Source organism: Salmo salar, chromosome 13, assembly GCF_965601325.2.
Source record: "Salmo salar chromosome 13, fSalSal1, whole genome shotgun sequence".
In the NCBI taxonomy this organism is placed as follows: Eukaryota; Metazoa; Chordata; class Actinopteri; order Salmoniformes; family Salmonidae; genus Salmo; species Salmo salar.
Genome location: NC_138303.1, coordinates 52,280,057 through 52,303,178, shown reverse-complemented (window position 1 = coordinate 52,303,178; position 23,122 = coordinate 52,280,057). Strand labels below are relative to the sequence as shown.

General features: G+C 42.1%; 1 protein-coding gene across 3 annotated transcripts in view; it reads right to left on the bottom strand.

Moving 5' to 3' along the window:
• LOC106567377 (forkhead box protein J3) overlaps nucleotides 1-23,122 on the bottom strand; it is a 120,651-nt gene that overhangs the window by 27,533 nt on the left and 69,996 nt on the right. For all 3 annotated transcript variants that reach the window (XM_014136545.3, XM_014136544.3, XM_014136547.3), the window contains one exon: nucleotides 10,711-10,794. In XM_014136545.3, coding sequence (XP_013992020.1) covers nucleotides 10,711-10,794 — 84 coding nt within the window. The remainder of the gene's footprint in view (nucleotides 1-10,710; nucleotides 10,795-23,122) is intronic.

Sequence of the window (23,122 nt, the reverse complement as noted above, 5' to 3'; positions counted from 1 at the left end):
AAAACTGCTAACTGAAAGAAGATTGCATTGTTGCAAACCAATCTTTATGATAAACTCTAAAAGAGAGGAGCGGGTTGCAGGTTTCCTGACAGGTGCTTATATAGAATTAAGGGAACGGCTTGATTCAAGAGTTGTATGAACATAGGAGCAATGCAGAGGGAAGGAGGAAGGAGACAGTGAGAATTAGTGCTACTGTACATTTACAAAAGAGGATGGCAGTTGGTGTTAACTCAAAATGGCAACGACAAGGTTCCAGTTTAACAACGTTTACTCCACCGTATTAGCACAATACATGGTTGCCATTGCACTCATCTACGAGACTCCTGCGCAGACGCACAAATAACAGAAATATAGGGATACTTAAAACATGAACTTAATCTCCCACTTTTCTTTAAAGACAAATAAAACAAAAACGTAATTAAAATGTCCCAAGTATTATTTAAGTTACCCATTACAAATAGGTTGTGTGACAAAGTTTTTATTTGTATTACTCAAGCTGCTACTTTCCATTACTGAATGCCTTTAGGAGCACAAGACCGGGTGCTGTTTTTAGTCAGACAGTCAGCAAGCTGTTCCTTTGTGGCCGACCACAGAACCCGCTGGATTCTCTGTGCTTGAATAAATTCCTTGATGCTGCTAATCTCAAGACACAGTCTTTTCTCTGTGACAGACTTGGTTGACTTCACAGCATCAACTAAGGAGTAGTTGTCAGTGACAGAATGTGCCGTTTTGTCTCACCGGTGCTAAGCTCAGAACAGAGTTGCAAGACAGACAGCAATGTCAATTCCATCCGCAAGAGCAGGGGTTTCTCCAGCAAGTGTGCTTCGGACAACTCTTCTGATCCTTTTGACTGAAAACTGATAGGTGAGAATCTATTAACCTCTCTAGGATAGGTGGCACCAAATCGTCCCACCTACGTAACAGCCAGTGTAATCCCGTGGCGCGTTATTCAAAAACCTTAGAAATGCAAAAAATTCAATTTTTCAAACATATGACTATTTTACACCATTTTAAAGACAAGACTCTCGTTAATCTAACCACACTGTCCGATTTCAAAAAGGCTTTACAACGAAAGCAAAACATTAGATTATGTCAGCAGAGTACCCAGCCAGAAATAATCCGACACCCATTTTTCAAGCTAGCATATAATGTCACATAAACCCAAACCACAGCTAAATGCAGCACTAACCTTTGATGATCTTCATCAGATGACAACCCTAGGACATTATGTTATACAATACATGCATGTTTTGTTCAATCAAGTTCATATTTATATCAAAAACCAGCTTTTTACATTAGCATGTGACTAGCATGTGATTAGCATTCCCACCGAACACTGCCGGTGAATTTACTAAATTACTCACGATAAACGTTCACAAAAAGCATAACAATTATTTTAAGAATTATAGATACAGAACTCCTCTATGCACTCGATATGTCTGATTTTAAAATAGCTTTTCGGTGAAAGCACATTTTGCAATATTCTCAGTAGATAGCCCGGCATCACAGGGCTAGCTATTTAGACACCCAGCAAGTTTAGCACTCACCAAAGTCAGATTTACTATAAGAAAAATGTTATTACCTTTGCTGTCTTCGTCAGAATGCACTCCCAGGACTTCTACTTCAATAACAAATGTTGGTTTGGTCCCAAATAATCCATAGTTATATCCAAACAGCGGTGTTTTGTTTCTTGCGTTCAAGACACTATCCGAAAGGGTAAATAAGGGTGACGAGCATGGCGCAATTCGTGACAAAAAAATTCTAAATATTCCATTACCGTACTTCGAAGCATGTCAACCGCTGTTTAAAATCAATTTTTATGCCATTTTTCTCGTAAAAAAGCGATAATATTCCGACCGGGAATCTGCATTTAGGTAAACAGAGGAGAGAAAATAAAGCATTCGGTCGACTCGGGCACGCGCCTAAGCCCACAGTACTCCGAGCGGCCACTTGCCAAACGCGATAATGTGTTTCAGCCAGAGCCTGCCTCGATATCCTTCAGCTTTTTCCCGGGCTCTGAGAGCCTATGGGAACCGTAGGAAGTGTCACGTTATTGCAAAGATCCTAAATCTTCAATGAAAAGAGCCCAGATTAAACACAACTTGTCAGACAGGCCACTTCCTGCATGGAATCTTCTCAGTTTTTGGCCTGCCATATGAGTTCTGTTATACACAGACACCATTCAAACAGTTTTAGAAACTTTAGGGTGTTTTCTATCCAAAGCCAATAATTATATGCATATTCTAGTTACTGGGCAGGAGTAGTAACCAGATTAAATCGGGTACGTTTCTTATCCAGCCGTGTCAATACTGCCCCCTAGCCCTAACAGGTTAACACGATTAGATGTCCACCTCGTGTGCCTCCATCTGTAAGGTTCCCTAGGGAAGCATCACTGAAGGCAACTAATTTCAGAGAGTCACCTTTTCCAACATGCTGAAACTTTAGTCACTTGTGATTTCAGTTGACGAACAACTTTGTTTTCCTCATGAATGGTTTGTACAGTGGCGTGTTTTGTGTTGGATGCCAAGTTGCAGACATCAAACATTCTTATTTATTTTTGGTACTTTTACCCCTTTTTCTCCACAATTTCGTGGTATCCAATTGGTAGTTAGTCTTGTCTCGTCGCTGCGACTCCCGTAAGGACTCGGGAGAGGTCGAGAGCCGTGCGTCCTCCGAAACACAACCCAACCAAGCCGCGCTGCTTCTTGACAATGCCCACGGAAGCCAGCCGCACCTACACGTCCGAGGAAACACTGTGCACCTGGCGATCATGTCAGCATGCACAGCGCCCGGCCCACCACAGGAGTCGCTAGTGCGCGATGGGACAAGGACATCCCTGCTGGCCAAAACCTCGCCTAACTCGGATGACGCTGGGCCAATTGTGCGCCGCTCCATGGGTCTCCCGGTCGTGACAGAGCCTGGACTCGAAACAACAATCTCTAGTGGCACAACTAGCACTGCTCCACTCGGGAGAGCCATCAAACATTACATCAGGTCTACTCTAACAACCCATAGAATTTGACCTCCATTGATCAGCTTCAATTCCACATAGAGGGGAATTCCTTTGTATGGGTCTTGAAGAATCCATATGGATAGGTTGAAGATTATTGATATAACTCTCCTGTTGCATCAGTATTGTTCCATCAACTGTAATAAATTCTATGCCAACATAACAAAAATCATCATGCTCCTCACGGCTGACCTGGAAAACAGCTTTGAGGTGTGGAATCACAGTTGTAGCAAAGGTCTGTGAGCCACCCCAGATGAAGTCATCAACATGACAGGCAAGTACTCCAGTCCCATTGCAGTCTTGATCAAGCCAATAGAAGACTGCAGGATCCACTTGTGACATTTTTCCAACTGTACTCAGCATTGTTGCCTTGGCTTTGTTTTACCAGTAGAGTGATGCATCTCCCAGGCCATACACACACTTTTTTAGTTTCCACAGTGTTCCTTCGCTCTTTGCTTCAGGCAGAGGTCTGATGTAAATGTCCCTTGGCAGCTCTGTTCCCTGCAAAAATGCAGATTTGATGTCTATGGAATGAAGGTTAATTTTTTTCTGGTAGATCACTGTGAGCGGCAATCTGAGTGACTGAGGCGCATGTCGGTGAATCTTTTGGGAGTTCTTTAGCAGCCAGCTCCTCAAAACCTCTAGATGTGCTTTTGGCACTATTCCAGTTAAGGATTCTTTAACCTGTTAGGGCTAGGGGGCAGCATTTGCACGTCTGGATAAAAAAAATGTACCCGATTTAATCTGGTTACTAATCCTACCCAGTAACTAGAATATGCATATACTTATTATATATGGATAGAAAACACTCTAAAGTTTCTAAAACTGTTTGAATGGTGTCTGTGAGTATAACAGAACTCATTTGGCAGGCAAAACCCTGAGACATTTTCTGACAGGAAGTGGATACCTGATGTGTTGTATTGACTTTAAACCTATCCCATTGAAAAACACAGGGGTTTAGGAATATTTTGGCACTTCCTATTGCTTCCACTAGATGTCACCAGCCTTTACAAAGTGTTTTGAGTCTTCTGGAGGGAGATCTGACCGAACAAGAGCCATGGAACGATGATGTCCCATTAGACACCTGGCGCGCGAGTTCATGTTGGGTACCCTCGTTCCAATACGTTATAAAAGAGTATGCATTCGTCCACCTTGAATATTATTCATGTTCTGGTTAAAAAAGGCCCTAATGATTTATGCTATACAACGTTTGACATGTTTGAACGAACGGAAATATATTTTTTCCCCTCGTTCATGACGAGAAGTCCGGCTGGCTTAGATCATGTGCGAACAAGACGGAGATTTTTGGACATAAATGAGCTTTTTTGAACAAAACTACATTCGTTATGGACCTGTGATACCTGGAAGTGACATCTGATGAAGAGAATCAAAGGTAATGGATTATTTACATAGTATTTTCGATTTTAGATCTCCCCAACATGACGTCTAGTCTGTATCGCAACGCGTATTTTTCTGGGCGCAGTGCACAGATTATTGCAAAGTGTGATTTCCCAGTAAGGTTATTTTTAAATCTGGCAAGTTGATTGCGTTCAAGAGATGTAAATCTATAATTCTTTAAATGACAATATAATATTTTACCAATGTTTTCTAATTTTAATTATTTAATTTGTGACGCTGACTTGACTGCCGGTTATTGGAGGGAAACGATTTCCTCAACATCAATGCCATAGTAAAACGCTGTTTTTGGATATAAATATGAACTTGATAGAACTAAAAATGCATGCATTGTCTAACATAATGTCCTAGGAGTGTCATCTGATGGAGATTGTAAAAGGTTAGTGCATCATTTTAGCTGGTTTTATGGTTTTGGTGACCCTGTCTTTGACTTGACAAAACATTACACACAACTCTTGTAAATGTACTGTCCTAACATACTCTAAATTTATGCTTTCGCCGTAAAACCTTTTTGAAATCGTAAAACGTGGTTAGATTAAGGAGATGTTTATCTTTCAAATGGTGTAAAATAGTTGTATTTTTGAAAAATTTGAATTTTGACATTTATTTGGATTCAAATTTGCCGCTCTTGAAATGCACCTGCTGTTGATGGAGTGCACCACGGGTGGCACGCTAGCGTCCCACCTAGCCCATAGAGGTTAAGGGTGCAAATCCACCCTGTTGAGACACATTTTTGGCCAATGTCTTTGACTTCCTCAAACACTAAATTTTTCCTCCAATTACTGAGCTCATCTAGCTTAGCTGAGTCAAATGACAGGTCCTTTACTTCAAGTACATCATAATTTTGAATGTCATTCTGTTTTTCTTGATTTTCCATTGGTTCAATTCTGAAATTATCTACAAGTGACAGGTCAGCTGACCCTGTTGTACCAGAAAGTGTAGCTGGTTCAGAGTACTGCAAGTAGTACCAGTTCTGGTGTTTTCCTTTGGCTTTTCCCTGCTCGTCTAATGACGGTTGCTGTACAGTCGTGGCCAAAAGTTTTGAAAATGACACAGACATGTATGATGGCAATTTGCATACACTCCAGAATGTTATTAAGAGTGATCAGATGAATTGCAATTAATTGCAAAGTCCCTCTTTGCCATGCAAATGAACTGAATGCCAAAACATTTCCACTGCATTTCAGCACTGCCACAAAAGGACCAGCTGACATCATGTCAGTGATTCTCTCGTTAACACAGGTGTGAGTGTTGACGAGGACAAGGCTGGAGATCACTCTGTCGTGCTGATTGAGTTCGAATAACAGACTGGAAGCTTCAAAAAGGAGGGTGGTGCTTGGAATCATTGTTCTTCCTCTGTCAACCATGGTTACCTGCAAGGAAACATGTGCCGTCATCATTGCTTTGCACAAAAAGGGCTTCACAGGCAAGGATATTGCTGCCAGTAAGATTGCACCTAAATCAACCATTTATCGGATCATCAAGAACTTCACGGAGAGCGGTTTAATTGTTGTGAAGAAGGCTTCAGGGCACCCAAGAAAGTCCAGCAAGCGCCAGGACGTCTCCTAAAGTCGCTTCAGCTGCAGGATCGGGGCACCCCAGTACAGAGCTTGCTCAGGAATGGCAGCAAGCAGGTGTGAGTGCATCTGCATGCACAGTGAGGCGAAGACTTTTGGAGGATGGCCTGGTGTCAAGGGCAGCAAAGAAGCCACTTCTCTCCAGGAAAAACATCAGGGATTGGACTGCTGAGGACTGGGGTAAAGTCATTTTCTCTGATGAATCCCATTTCCGATTGTTGGGGCATCCGGAAAAAAAAAAACTTGTCCGGAGAAGACAAGGTGAGCGCTACCATCAGTCCTGTGTGATTGCCAACAGCAAAGCATCCTGAGACCATTCATGTGTGGTGTTGCTTCTCAGCCAAGGGAGTGGGCTCACTCACAATTGTGCCTAAGAACACAGCCATGAATAAAGAATGGTACCAACACATCCCCTGAGAGCAACTTCTCCCAACCATCCAGGAACAGTGTGGTGATGAACAATGCCTTTTCCAGCATGATGGAGCACCTTGCCATAAGGCAAAAGTGATAACTAAGTGGCTCGGGGAACAAAACATCGATATTTTGGGTCCATGGCCAGGAAACTCCCCAGACCTTAACCCCATTGAGAACTTGTGGTCAATCCTCAAGAGGTGGGTGGACAAACAAAAACCCACAAATAATCGTTATGTATTTTGTCAATGTTTATCATGAGTAATTTAGTAAATTCACCGGAAGTTTTCGCTGGGTATGCTAGTTCTGAACATCACATGCTAATGTAAAAAGCTGGTTTTTGATATAAATATGAACTTGATTGAACAAAACATGCATGTATTGTATAACATAATGTCCTAGGAGTGTCATCTGATGAAGATCAAAGGTAGATGCTGCATTTAGCTGTGGTTTGGGTTTTTGTGACATATATGCTTGCTTTGAAAATGGGTGTGTGATTATTTTTGGCTGGGTACTCTCCTGACAATCTAATGTTTTGCTTTCGCTGTAAAGCCTTTTTGAAATCGGACAATGTGGTTAGATTAACGAGTCTTATCTTTAAAATGTTGTAAAATAGTTGATTGTTTGAGAAAATTGAATTGTGGTATTTTAGTTGGTTTTGTATTTCGCGCCGTGCGATGCCATTGGCTAGGGGTTCCGCTAGCGGAACGTCTGTCCTCAACAGGTTAACAAAGTTGACTCCATCGTATTAGCACAATACACGGAAATATAGGGATACTTAAAACATGAACTTAACAGTTGGTGCCTCACCCCCAACAACTTTTGACTTGCTGTCGGTTTTAACACTTTGAATACACCAGAAGAACAGTTAGACTTGTAACCTTATATTAAAACAATGACTAGGACATGTTACTATAGACTTGTCACCTTATATTAAAACGATGGTTAGGACATGCATGTTGTGGATATATACACTACCAGTCTCAACGTCAACAGTGAAGAGGTGACTCCGGGATGCTGGCCTTCTAGGCAGAGTTCCTTTGTCCAGTGTCTGTGTTCTTTTGCCCATCTTAATCTTTTCTTTTTATTGGCCAGTCTGACATATGGCTTTTTCTTTGCAACTCTGCCTATAAAGGCCAGCATCCCAGAGTCGTCTCTTCACTGTTGACATTGAGACTGGTGTTTTGCGGGTACCATTTAATGAAGCTGCCAGTTGAGGGCTTGTGAGGCGTCGGTTTCTCAAACTAAACACTAATGTACTTGTCCTCTAGCTCAGTTGTGCACCAGGGCCTCCCACTCCTCTTTCTATTCTGGTTAGAGCCAGTTTGCGCTGTTCTGTGAAGGGAGTAGTACACAGCGTTGTACAAGATCTTCAGTTTCTTGGCAATTTCTCGCATGGAATAGCCTTCATTTCTCAGAACAAAAATAGACTGATGAGTTTCAGAAGAAAGTTATTTGTTTCTGGCTATTTTGAGCCTGGAATCGTACCCACAAATGCTGACGCTCCAGGTACTCAACTAGTCTAAAGAAGGCCAGTTTTATTGATTATTTAAATAAGCACAACAGTTTATCTGTGCTAACATAATTGCAAAAGGGTTTTCGAATGATCAATTAGCCTTTTAAGGCTTGGATTAGCTAACACAACGTGCCATTGGAACACAGGGGTGATGGCTGCTGATAATGGGCCTCTGTACGCCTATGTAGATATTCCATTTTATTTTTTTTAAATCAGCCATTTCCAGCTACAATAGTCATTAACCTGTTGGGTCTAGGGGGCAGCATTTGCACGTCTGGATAAAAAAAATGTACCCGATTTAATCTGGTTACTAATCCTACCCAGTAACTAGAATATGCATATACTTATTATATATGGATAGAAAACACTCTAAAGTTTCCAAAACTGTTTGAATGGTGTCTGTGAGTATAACAGAACTCATTTGGCAGGCAAAACCCTGAGACATTTTCTGACAGGAAGTGGATACCTGATGTGTTGTATTGACTTTAAACCTATCCCATTGAAAAACACAGGGGTTTAGGAATATTTTGGCACTTCCTATTGCTTCCACTAGATGTCACCAGCCTTTACAAAGTGTTTTGAGTCTTCTGGAGGGAGATCTGACCGAACAAGAGCCATGGAACGGTGATGTCCCATTAGACACCTGGCGCGCTACTTCATGTTGGGTACCCTCGTTCCAATACGTTATAAAAGGCTATGCATTCGTCCACCTTGAATATTATTCATGTTCTGGTTAAAAAAGGCCCTAATGATTTATGCTATACAACGTTTGACATGTTTGAACGAACGGAAATATATTTTTTCCCCTCGTTCATGACGAGAAGTCCGGCTGGCTTACATCATGTGCTAACGAGACGGAGATTTTTGGACATAAATGATGAGCTTTTTTGAACAAAACTACATTCGTTATGGACCTGTGATACCTGGAAGTGACATCTGATGAAGAGAATCAAAGGTAATGGATTATTTACATAGTATTTTCGATTTTAGATCTCCCCAACATGACGTCTAGTCTGTATCGCAACGCGTATTTTTCTGGGCACAGTGCTCAGATTATTGCAAAGTGTGATTTCCCAGTAAGGTTATTTTTAAATCTGGCAAGTTGATTGCGTTCAAAAGATGTAAATCTATAATTCTTTAAATGACAATATAATATTTTACCAATGTTTTCTAATTTTAATTATTTAATTTGTGACGCTGACTTGACTGCCGGTTATTGGAGGGAAACGATTTCCTCAACATCAATGCCATAGTAAAACGCTGTTTTTGTATATAAATATGAACTTGATAGAACTAAAAATGCATGCATTGTCTAACATAATGTCCTAGGAGTGTCATCTGATGGAGATTGTAAAAGGTTAGTGTATCATTTTAGCTGGTTTTATGGTTTTGGTGACCCTGTCTTTGACTTGACAAAACATTACACACAACTCTTGTAAATGTACTGTCCTAACATACTCTAAATTTATGCTTTCGCCGTAAAACCTTTTTGAAATCGTAAAACGTGGTTAGATTAAGGAGATGTTTATCTTTCAAATGGTGTAACATAGTTGTATTTTTGAAAAATTTGAATTTTGACATTTATTTGGATTCAAATTTGCCGCTCTTGAAATGCACCTGCTGTTGATGGAGTGCACCACAGGTGGCACGCTAGCGTCCCACCTAGCCCCAAGAGGTTAACAATGTCTACACTGTACTTCTGATCAATTTGATGTTATCTTAATGGACAAAAACGTGTTTTTCTTTAAAAAACAAGGACATTTCTAAGTGACCTCAAACTTTTGAACGGTAGTGTACATGTATTAAATTGGAAACCAGACTAAAGGCTTTGTCTGTGGCTATTAGGTCTAGAGAAAACCAATAAGAATACACATTCTCTTGACAGTGAAAGAAAGCTATATTTCTGAGTAAAGCAAAGTACTCTTCCTGTGAGACAATGTAACAAGCAAGTCTGCCCAGAAATGCAACCAAAGCATAATAAAAGCATTGAAGGTCTTGCATGTAAAAAATAAATAAATTACAAGGCTCTGAATTAATGAATGTTTGTGATAAAAAAAAAAATTCCAGAAGAAAATACTGTATGTCTAAATGGCAGCCTAGGGCCTTCTGTGGGGTAATTAACTAGAACAGAAGCCTCGGATACTCTCTCCCCCCCTTTCCTTTCGCCCTCTTCTGCTCGCTCTCCCTTCCCTTCCCTTTTCTCTCTCTCTTCCCCCCTTCCCTATACCTGCCCACCCCTCTTCCTCTTTTCGTTGGGCTGTGATGATTGTGGACTTTGCCGCTCCATGCATCCTTTGTTTCCGTGGTGATGGGTAGGGCAGAGGTAGATGCGTAAGGGGAGAATGGGTCTGCTGCTACTCAGTGCTCAGTGAGCTGCAGCACGGTGTTCAGTCAGGCGCTCAGATCACTGAACACCAGTGGTGTAGTGCTAATTCTTTAGGGGCAGGAGAGACGAGATTTTTCATGGCATGACATCATCATCTCAAAGAAGATAGGGGATGACAGTAGGCCGAATTGAGACGGCATCATGAATTGTTTAAAATTAAGCCAATAATGCAACGCTCAATGACATAGTTCAGAGCAGTCTGGCCGTGATGTGATGCTTTATTTTAGCTGACTCCCCCGGTCAATCTGGGATATTTTGTTGCCAAACCTGCTATCCCGCTACATTTGTGCACGCCGTGGGTGACCATTAATCGGAACAGTGTAAATTGTGTCGGCCCATGCTGGGAAAGTTCGGCGGTGTCGAAAGCAAGGTTTGACACCAGTCCAGTACTCACCCTTTCTCCAGAGTGTGGCCTCTTCTTTGGCCTGGTGGGAAGTGTGTCCTCTTTACGGTTGGTGTCTATAGCCCAGTAGGAACCCTGGAGACGACAACAAACCAGATATTAACACTAGGGCCATACAAATGCTATTAGTGGTTTAACAGATTCCCTGCTTGACAATCCACCCACTTGATGTTAAATAGTAAGCAGTAATAAAAATAATGTTGAAATGAAGTCATCCCACAAAAATCACTCTACTACATATAGCAAATAATACATCACTGATTTTCTACACCAGCCCAACACAGCAACAAGACATAAGTGGAGTAAATCAATTACTGTCTGCATCCCAAATGGCACTTTATTCCCCATATAGTGCACTACATTTGACCATCTTCTATAGGGCCCAAAAGTAATGCACTATGTATAGAGCATAGCGTGCCCCTATATCTTTCCCTCTGTTCTCCCTTGTTCTCTCCCAAGGAGGCCCACTGCGCCTGACAGAATGAAGTTCATATAGGAACACAAACATGGATTATCTGCTCTCGTCTCTGCAAATCTCCTCTCTCTTTCTAACTCTTTTTTTCCCCTCAGTATCACAACCCAGGGAGGTGGGCTACAGAACAAGTTGATAACGTGAGTACATGATGCATCTATCGTTATATCTCGGAGGTTCTCCACAGTGTATAACAGGATAAATGTATGGCTACCCTCATGTTGCACATTGGGTTGCACATTGGGTCTCCCCTGCAGTTTTATTGATTGGTTCGACCTGTTGTACGAGTTAAGGCTCTGGTCAGGTCCACGTAGAGCTAATCAGGCGAGAACCTCCGTGTCAAACTACAGGCCTCGGCTGCGGATTCCAGCTGAATTATTGAGTTGATTTCCTCTTAATTCATTTTTCAACGGTTCACATCCCTATGGCCATGAGAAACACTCTGGTGAAAACAAAATTGGTAAAATCTATAAAGAATGGTAGCCTGGAATTCAAACTCAAAGCGCAGCACTCGGCAGATCACGGTAATTACGAGTACAGATACAGTAAGATGTCACAGTAAAAAAATAAGAAATATGTTAACTAAAAAAAAATGGGGCTTCACTAATTGTTTGTGTTTATACATTTACTCAGATCAGCAATTTCTTAAACAGCACAAACAAGGACTATAGAAACCTCTGCTACCAAACACTTTTCCTGGCACAGCAATTTCACTTTACCTTTCCAACCACTTCATAATTCATGGTGAAAAGAAGTGCCGGTTTAAACTAGAGACAATGACGAGTCAGAAGACATACTCAAGTCACACATTTATTTAACACACACAGCATTGAATCATAGAAGTACAAGTGGTAGTAGTTGAAGAACTATTTTTTTGCATTGACCCACTAGCACCATACCATGTTAGGAAAAGTGTCCAGTAAGTTTGCAGTCCAGTATGCACTACTCAGCTAAAATTGGAATCCACGTCTCTGTTGGAAGAACTCTGCACTAAAGACAGGTTAGGGTGGAACAATGTTTTTATAGTTGTCCCTGCCCATTGGCCTGGGGCCAGGTCAAAGGTGGTGATAGACAGGTCAAGAGGTCCAATGAAATATCACTGGGGAGACATGCCCTAACATGTTATTAGAGCAGAGTGCAGCTTATCCCCCCTCTAGCAGGCCTTGCACCTCAAAATAATAAACAAGTCCTGAATAGGACCATTTTCTACAGCCACCCCAAATTTTTACTTTGTCGGATTTACTGCGTTAGTCAAGTGACATGGTAAAATTCTCTCTGGAAGCGCTGCGCCGCCCCGTGAGATCGGGGTTACCACAGGCTGGTGTCCATTGCCTGGATAGCTGCCCTGTGAAAGGGAAGCAGGGTGTGTTTCATTTTCTGTTGGTCATCCATGTCTGGTGGATGCGGTCATCCGTCTTCGAGTCAGGATGCTGGTGAGCAGACAATGGAGGTGCTGGCCATCAGATGTCACAGTCTCCTTAGCATCCACCGAGCATCAGGGTGCACCCGGCCGCACCGCCAACAGTGTCTCTTGTCCTTCAGCCACTTGAGCTTCAGCTCGACAGTCATTGAGGTGAATCTCTCACACTTGCTGAGGTAGCGGTCCCTGCTTTCGCACAGGGAGCAGTAAGCCTTTGACTGTGGGCTGTGCAGGTGGTAGTTCCTGTGGAAGAGGCTCTGTTGCCCCATAGAACATGGTGGCACCAGAGCGTTTCTGCTGAAAGGCTGCAGGCTTCTCCTGTTGGGTATGGGCACTGGCTGCTCTGCAGCCACTCTGGCACGCTGCTTCCATCTTCAGCCATTGTGCTAGGTACAGAACGGTGTGGTGAGCTTGTGGTTATGTGGTGTAAATATGGCTTTTGAATTTGGCATTGATTTCTGAGGGGAGCTGAGACACTCAACGTGGGAGCCGCAGAAAAGCTTGGTTACGGCGGGAACACTGGCTGTTGAAGTGAGTATGTGTAGGCTGCGGCACTGGATAAAGCTGCTGGCCTCGGGTGCTGCCAGTCTCTGCTGGGGCTGCTGCTGGCTCAGGGGCTGTACTGGCTGCTTAGGTGGATTTGTGAAGGCCACCGCAGCTGCATCCGGCTGGTAAGAGTACACCCCTGGGTCCGGCCTTGAGTAGTACATTGAGGGCTGGTACACTGGTTACTCCTGAGCCGGATATGCCAGGGCAGGGTAACCTGTAGCTGAGTAAGCTGGAGATGAGTAGCCAGTAGCCGGGCCCAGGTAGATTGCCGACAGGGGACAAGCTGGGTAGCCAGGGCAGGGTGGCGGGGAGAAGCTTCCCCGGGAAGGGGAACCGTGTCCAGGTGTGGGTATAGAGGTCTATGGCATCTGGAGGGGTTGCTCGTACAGGTAGCTAGGCAGAGCTTTCCGTCCTGTATCCTGGGCCCTTGTGAGCTGCAAGCAATTGCCTATTGTCCATGTTGCTCAGCATATCTAGAAGATCTGGACGTTCGACTGAAGCCTGAGACTTGGGCTGTGAGCCTTCTGAGGATTGGGGGCTGAACACCTTCCATCCTCCTCTTCTCACCAGTGTGTGCTTGCCTAACTCTGATCAGGACTACCCTGGTCCAAGATCAGGAGTTGATTTAGTTGACGCACATGCAGCAGCTACTCTCCCTGGGGTCTACATAAAATGTACAAATACAAGACAAAGTACAGAACAGTTATAGACAAGAACATTAGACATACATTAAAAAAAAGAAGTTATACATTGGAAAGATAACACGAGAGAACAAAAATATTAGTCATATACTATTCCTACAGTATATACAGGACAGTTAAATCAAATCTTTAGAAAGAGGAGAGGTGCTGAGATAAAATATGATTTTATCCGCTTTTGCTTTTTACCTGAGTAACCTCTGGTGGCAGAGCATTCACGATGACGTGGAAAGGGTATACCTAGCCAGTTGCACAACTGAATACTTTCAACCAAAATATATCTTCCGCATTTAACCCAACCCCTCAATCAGAGAGGTGTGGGGGCTGCCTTAATCGACGTCCACGTAGTCGGCGCCTGGAGCCCAGAGAGCAGTTGTTGGGGGGTTAACTGCCTTGCTCAAGGGCAGAATGGCAGATTTTTTACACCATGACGGCTCAGGGATTCGAACGAGCGACCTTTTGGTTACTGGCCAACGTTTTTCTACACATAACTGATAGCGAAGCAATAAATCTATTTTTGGTTTGGGTACTGTGAAGAAACTCATAGTGGCATGTCTGTTGGGGTATGAACAGTGCCTTCAGAAAGTATTCATACACTGACTTATTTCATATTTTGCTGTTACCGCCTGAATTCAAAATTGATAAAATTAATGACAAAGTGAAAACATATTTTTTTAATTTTTGCAAATGAAATACAGAAATACACTACATATACAAAAGTATGTGGACACCCCTTCAATTTAGTGGATTTGGCTAGTTCAACCACACCCGTTGCTGACAGGTGTATAACATCGAGAACACAGCCATGAAATCTCCATAGATAAACATTTGCAGTAGAGCTCAGTGACATTCAACGTGGTACCGTCATAGGATGCCACTTTTCCAAACAAGTCAGTTTGTCAAATTTATGCCCTGCTAGAGTTGCCCCAGTCAACTGTAAGTGCTGTTATTGTGAAGTGGAAACGTCTAGGAGCAACAACGGCTCAGCCGTGAAGTAGTAGGCCACACTAGCTCACAGAACAAGAGCACGTAGAGTGTCCTCGGTTGCAACACTCACTACCGAGTTCCAAACTACCTCTGGAAGCAATGTCAGCACAAAAACTGTTCGTCAGGAGCTTCATGAAATGGGTTTCCATGGCGGAGCAGCCGCATACAAGCCTAAGATCACCATGCGCAGTGACAAGCGTTGGCTGGAGTGGTGTGAAGCTCAACGCCATTGGACTCTGGAGCAGTGGAAACACGTTCTCTGGAGTGATGAATCGTACTTCACCATCTGGCAGACAGACGAATCTGGGTTTGGCGGATGCCAGGAGAACGCTACCTGGCCGAACGTGGAGGAGGAATAACGGTCTGGGACTGTTTTTCATGGTTCAGGCTAGTCCCCTTAGTTCCATTGAAGGGAATTCTTAACGCTACAGCATACAATGACATTATAGAGGATTCTTTGCTTCCAACTTTGTGGCGACAGTTTGGGGATGGCCCTTTCCTGTTTCAGCATGACAATGGCCCCATGCACAAAGCATGGTCCATTCCGAAATGGTTTGTCAAGATTGGTGTGGAAGAACTTGACTGACCCCTCAACCCCATCGAATGCCTTTGGGATGAAATGGAACGCGACTGCGTGCCAGGCCTAATCGCTCAACATCAGTGCCTGACCTCACTAATGCTCGTGGCTAAAAGGAAGCAAGTGCCCGCAGCAATGTTCCAACATCTAGTGGAAAGCCTTCCCAGAAGAGTGGAGGCTGTTATAGCAGCAAAGGTGGGACCAACTCCATATTAATGCCCATGATTTTGGAATGAGATGTTAGAGAAGTAGGTGTTCACATAAACTACATGACAAAAGGTAATCTCATTTACATAAGTATTCACACCCCTGAGTCAATACATGTTAAAAATCACCTTTGGCACCGAATACAGCTGTGAGTCTTTCTGGCTAAGTCTAAGAGCTTTGCACACCGTAATCGCTCCTCTTTCACCCCAGCTGCCAAACTAACCCTGATTCAGATGACCACCCTACCCATGCTAGATTACAGAGACATTTATAGATCGGCAGGTAAGGGTGCTCTTGAGATGTTCTTTACCATTCGGCAATCAGATTTGCCACCAATGCGGCTATGGAACCCTGACCTGTTCACCGGACGTGCTTGTTGCACCCTCGACAACTACTATGATTATTATTATTTGACCATGCTGGTCATTTATGAACATTTTAACATTTTGACCATGTTCTGTTATAATATCCACCCTGCACAGCCAGAAGAGGACTGGCCACCCCTCATAGCCTGGTTCCTCTCTAGGTTTCTTCCTAGGTTTTTGGCCTTTCTAGGGAGTTTTTCCTAGGGAGTTTTTCCTAGCCACCGTGCTTCTTTCACATGCTTTGCTTGCTGTTTGGGGTTTTAGGCTGGGTTTCTGTACTGCACTTTGAGAATATCAGCTGATGTACGAAGGGCTATATAAAAATAAATTTGATTTGATTTGATTGATTTGATTTATCCTGTTGGGGGTAGGGGGCAGTATTTGCACGGCCGGATAAAAAACGTACCCGATCTAATCTGGTTATTACTACTGCCCAGAAACTAGAATATGCATATAATTATTGGCTTTGGGTAGAAAACACCCTAAAGTTTCTAAAACTGTTTGAATGGTGTCTGTGAGTATAACAGAACTCATATGGCAGGCAAAAACCTGAGAAGATTCCTTACAGGAAGTGGCCTGTCTGACAACTTCTTGGGCTTCTTGACTCTCTTTATTGAAAACTGAGGATCTCTGCTGTAACGTGACACTTCCTACGGCTCTTTGAACTAAAACAGGGTTTCCCGGTCGGAATATTATCGCTTTTTTACGAGAAAAATTGCATAAAAATTGATTTTAAACAGCGGTTGACATGCTTCGAAGTACGATAATGGAATATTTAGAATTTTTTTGTCACGAAACGCGTTGGGCGCGTCACCCTTCTTTACCTTTCGGATAGTGTCTTGAACGCACGAACAAAACAGAGGATATTTGAACATAACTATGGATTAATTTGAACCAAACCAACATTTGTTATTGAAGTAGAAGTCCTGGGAGTGCATTCTGACGAAGAACAGCAAAGGTAATCAAACTTTTCTAATAGTAAATCTGACTTTGGTGAGGGCTAAACTTGGTGGGTGTCTAAATAGCTAGCCCGTGATGGCTGGGCTATCTACTCAGAATATTGCAAAATGTGCTTTCACCGAAAAGCTATTTTAAAATCGGACATAGCGATTGCATAAAGGAGTTCTGTATCTATAATTCTTTAAATTATTGTTATGTTTTTTGTGAACGTTTATCATGAGTAATTTAGTAAATTCACCGGAAGTTTGCGGTGGGTATGCTAGTTCTGAACATCACATGCTAATGTAAAAAGCTGGTTTTTGATATAAATATGAACTTGATTGAACAAAACATTAATGTATTGTATAACATAATGTCCTAGGATTGTCATCTGATGAAGATCATCAAAGGTTAGTGCTGCATTTAGCTGTGGTTTTGGTTTATGTGACATTATATGCTAGCTTGAAAAATGGGTGTCTGATTATTTCTGGCTGGGTACTCTGCTGACATAATCTAATGTTTTGCTTTCGTTGTAAAGCCTTTTTGAAATCGGACAGTGTGGTTAGATAAAGGAGAGTCTTGTCTTTAAAATGGTGTAAGAGGTTTAAAGAGGTTTACAATCATAGATGGATTACCAGGGCGCGTTCTCAAAGCATGCGCAGACCAGCTGGCAGGTTTCTTCAAAGATATTTTCAATCTCTCCTTGTCCCAGTCTGTAATCCCAACATGTTTTAAGTGGACCACCATTGTCCCTGTTCCCAAGAGCTCTAAGGTAACCTGCCTAAATGGCCATCACCCTGTATAACTCACATTTGTAATTATGAAGTACTTTGAAAGGCTGGTCATGACACACATTAACACCATCATCCCAGACACCCTAGACCCACTCCAATTTGCATACCGCCCCAACAGTTCCACAGACGATGTGATCTCAATTGCACTTCACACTGCACCCTCCCACTTGGACAACAGGGGAAATAACTGTGTGAGAATACTGTTCATAGACTACAGCTCAGCATTCAACACCATTGTCCCCTCCAAGCTCATCACCAAGCTAGGGACAATGGGATTGAACCCCTCCCTCTGCAACTGGATCCTGGACTTCCTGATGGGTTGGCCCCAGGTGGTGAGGAAAGGCAACAGCTCCGCCACACTGACCCTCAACACGGGGGCCCCTCAGGGGTGTGTGCTTAGTTCCCTCCTGTATTCCCTGTTCACCCACGACTGCGTGACCGCAAACAACTCTATCATGACTCTCTCTCTTGGGTGAGGATCATAGGCGTCAGATCAGCTCGGCAAAAGGCTGACAGATAACCAGACCCCCCCCCCCCGCCACAGTTTTATGACTTAACGGGATTTCATCCATAAGAAGTTAACGGGATCGATTTGACAACATCCGCCGGAAATTTCAGAGCGACAAACTAAAAATACAACATCGTAACATTAAACATTCTTGAAAATACAAGTGTCTTACACCCTTCAAAAGATTAGAATCTTGGTAATCAAACTGCGTTGTCCGATTTAAAATAGCTATTACAGAGAAAAAATGCCATGCTTTTGTTTGAGAAGAGCGATCAACAACAAACTTGACAGGTTTGACACATTCATTTGACACATTCACATCTGAAGGTAAAATTCTGATTTACATTCTGATATCTTGCTCTTATTTCTCCTCCTGAGAGTCCCAGTGATCAAATGAAGTGCCATTTTCTTTGATAAAATCCATTTTTATAGCCTAACACGAAACATTTTGTAAACCGCTTGTGTCGTGAATTCCGTCTATCAACTTTTGACGAAGCATTCGATGTAATTGAGAAGGGATCAAGCCATAAGAAGTTAACTTCACTAGGGTAGGGGGCAGCGTTTGGAATTTTGGATGAAAAGTGTGCCAAAATTAAACTGCCTGCTACTCAGGCCCAGAAGCTACATATAATTGGTAGATTTGGATAGAAAACACTCTACAGTTTCCAAAACTGTTAAAATAATGTCTGAGTATAACAGAATTGATATGGCAGGCGAAAACCGGAGGAAAATCCATCCAGGAAGTGCTATTATTTTGAAAGGCTGTTTTTCCATTGAAAGCCTATCCCCCATACAAAGACTTAGGACCCAGTTCACGATCTCTATGGCTTCTTCTACATGTGGCCAGCATTTAGGTATTGTTTCAGGCTTTTACTCTGAACAATGAGGGAGATACAGCACTTTCAATGAGTGGACAGTGGAAATTTCCAGATATGAGTCCAGCGCGTGATCGGGAGCGCGCCTTTCTTGTTTCTCCTTTTCTATTGACAAAGCTTTTGTCCGGTTGAAATATTGATTATTTATGACAAAAACAACCTGAGGATTGATTTTAAACATCGTTTGATATGTTTCCACGAACTTTTATTGTACTCTTTTGACTTTTCGTCTGGATGTTGAGAGCGTGCCTTTGGATTACTGAACTAAACGCACCAACAAAATTGAGGTTTTTGGACATAAAGAGGGACATTATTGAACAAAACGAACATTTGTGTAACATGGAGTCCTGGGAGTGCCACCAGATGAAGATCAAAGGTAAGTGATTAATTTAATCGCTATTTCTGACTTTTGTCAGTCCTCTCCTTGGCTGGAAAATGTCTGTATGGTGTTTTGTGGCTAGGCGCTGTCCTAACATAATTGCATGGTGTGCTTTCGCCGTAAAGCCTTTTTGAAATCTAACACAGCGGCTGGATTAACAAGAGGTTTATCTTTAATCCTAAGTATAACACTTGTATCTTTCAGCAATGTTTATGATGAGTATTTCTGTCATTTGATTTGGCTCTCTAATTTCACCAGTTGATATTTGCGACAATGCAGTGGCTAGGCGCTGTCCTAACATAATCTCATGGTGTGCTTCCTCCGTAAAGCCTTTTTGAAATCGGACACTGTGGTTGAATTAACAAGAAGTTTATCTTTAAAATGGTGTATAATACTTGTATGTTTCAGGATTTTTAATTATGGGATTTCTGTTTGAATTTGGCGCCCTGCAATTTCACTGGCTGTTGTCGAGGTGGGACGCTAGCGTCCCAATGATACCAGATCGTAAATACCCGTCAGAAACTCTCCCTTCTGCTCTGCATTATTGAGTTAACCTGTTAGGGCTAGGGGGCAGTATTTGCACGGCTGGATAAAAAAAATGTACCCGATTTAATCTGGTTACTAATCCTACCCAGTAACTAGAATATGCATATACTTATTATATATGGATAGAAAACACTCTAAAGTTTCTAAAACTGTTTGAATGGTGTCTGTGAGTATAACAGAACTCATTTGGCAGGCAAAACCCTGAGACATTTTCTGACAGGAAGTGGATACCTGATGTGTTGTATTACCTTTAAACCTATGCCATTGAAAAACACAGGGGCTGAGGAATATTTTGGCACTTCCTATTGCTTCCACTAGATGTCACCAGCCTTTACAAAGTGTTTTGAGTCTTCTGGAGGGAGATCTGACCGAACAAGAGCCATGGAACGATGATGACCCATTAGACACCTGGCGCGCGAGTTCATGTTGGGTACCCTCGTTCCAATACGTTATAAAAGAGAATGCATTCGTCCACCTTGAATATTATTCATGTTCTGGTTAAAAAAGGCCCTAATGATTTATGCTATACAACGTTTGACATGTTTGAACGAACGTAAATATATTTTTCCCCCTCGTTCATGACGAGAAGTCCGACTGGCTTAGATCATGTGCTAACAAGACGGAGATTTTTAGACATAAATGATGAGCTTTTTTGAACAAAACTACATTCGTTATGGACCTGTGATACCTGGAAGTGACATCTGATGAAGAGAATCAAAGGTAATGGATTATTTACATAGTATTTTCGATTTTAGATCTCCCCAACATGACGTCTAGTCTGTATCGCAACGCGTATTTTTCTGGGCGCAGTGCTCAGATTATTGCAAAGTGTGATTTCCCAGTAAGGTTATTTTTAAATCTGGCAAGTTGATTGCGTTCAAGAGATGTAAATCTATAATTCTTTAAATGACAATATAATATTTTACCAATGTTTTCTAATTTTAATTATTTAATTTGTGGTACTGACTTGACTGCCGGTTATTGGAGGGAAACGATTTCCTCAACATCAATGCCATAGTAAAACGCTGTTTTTGGATATAAATATGAACTTGATAGAACAAAAATGCATGCATTGTCTAACATAATGTCCTAGGAGTGTCATCTGATGGAGATTGTAAAAGGTTAGTGCATCATTTTAGCTGGTTTTATGGTTTTGGTGACCCTGTCTTTGAATTGACAAAACATTACACACAACTCTTGTAAATGTACTGTCCTAACATACTCTAAATTTATGCTTTCGCCGTAAAACCTTTTTGAAATCGTAAAACGTGGTTAGATTAAGGAGATGTTTATCTTTCAAAGGGTGTAAAATAGTTGTATGTTTGAAAAATTTGAATTTTGACATTTATTTGGATTCAAATTTGCCGCTCTTGAAATGCACCTGCTGTTGATGGAGTGCACCACGGGTGGGACGCTTGCGTCCCACCTAGCCCATAGAGGTTAAAAACCCTTTGTATGTAGAGAGACTCTGGCCTAAAAACTAACACAAAAAGATTGGACATTGGAACATTCGTTTTGGAATCCAAACGTTGGGAAATGGTTGGTGGGGATCCAAACAATAATCATGTCATTTGTGGTTTTGTGATGTCATTAAGAATGGTATAACAAGATAACTAACTCTGCAAGTGTACACGTCCTAGTTATCAGATTTACATCTAAATGTTGGAAAGCTTATGATTAAATATGAAACAATGTGAAAAGATAGGAATGTGATTTTAGCCTTCAGTAACCGTGCTCACGTGAGCATAGACATTATGCCGATGTGATGGAACAACTCCTTTGACCAGAGTGCTTAAAAAGGACTCGTATCAAAATTTACATTAGGCCGAGCAGACGGACGATGTAAGCCGGACGTTGCGAATGGTTAGACTCTACCAGACCAGTGTGACAGATAGCGTGAGCTGAACATGACAAATGGTTTAAAACTACAATACCAGAAAATGGTAAGACCGACAAGTGAAGGTGAAGACCAGACATTCACAATCTGCAGCTGTATATGTAAACAGTCTAGGAAACTCGACCGAAGACGGACAGCAAAGTATGGTTTCCTCTCACCACCATAGGTACCTTTGAGGTATCAATTCTAACAAACAGGAGGAAGAACAGACCCCTCTCAGCACCGTGTGTTACGTCTGAAGGATCCAGGCTAAGAAACAAAAGAAGCCTTCTACCACTACAAAGGACATTGTGACCTCTGGTGGACAAACCAGACTTACATCGAACCACTTCACATAGACGGATCGGTTTCAACAGAGAAACAACAAAGACATACAAGCGTAAATACGTGTTGCATTTCTTATCTGAATGAGCGGTCGTTCATGTGCAAAGTATTCATGTCTCCATGAGCATAGCTTCCACATGTATGTAGATATGGGTCCACCCTCTGTCTCACCCGCTCTTTATCTGTCTCCACCCCATTTCCATTGTGTAACAAGCCGTCATTTCAGGTTAGTCTACAAGGGACTTTTCATTGCATTATGTTAGTAATCAATTAAACCGATACTGTGTGTTTACGTATTTCTCTGTGATTATTTAGGTAGTAAATAAATAAGCCAACTTGTGTATTCATCATTTAGGTTAGGGTTCGTGCAGATTCACAAAGTCAATGACGTTCAGAATGAGACTGATGAGGTAATAATTAATAATTGACTTATTGATGTAAGAGATGTTTATATCTTTAGAGTTTAACCTGTTAGGGCTAGGGGGCAGTATTGACACGGCCGGATAAAAAACGTACCCGATTTAATCTGGTTACTTCTCCTGCCCAGTAACTAGAATATGCATATAATTATTGGCTTTGGATAGAAAACACTCCAAAGTTTCTAAAACTGTTTGAATGGTGTCTGAGTATAACAGAACTCATATGGCAGGCAAAAACCTGAGAAGATTCCAAACAGGAAGCGCCCTCTCTGACAAGTTGTTGTTCATCTTGGCTCTTTTTATTGAAGACTGAGGATCTTTGCCGTAACGTGACACTTCCTACGGCTCCCATAGGCTCTCAGAACCCGGGAAAAAGCTGAATGATATCGAGGCAGGCTCTGGCTGAAACACATTATCGCGTTTGGATAGTGGCTGGTCAGAGTACTC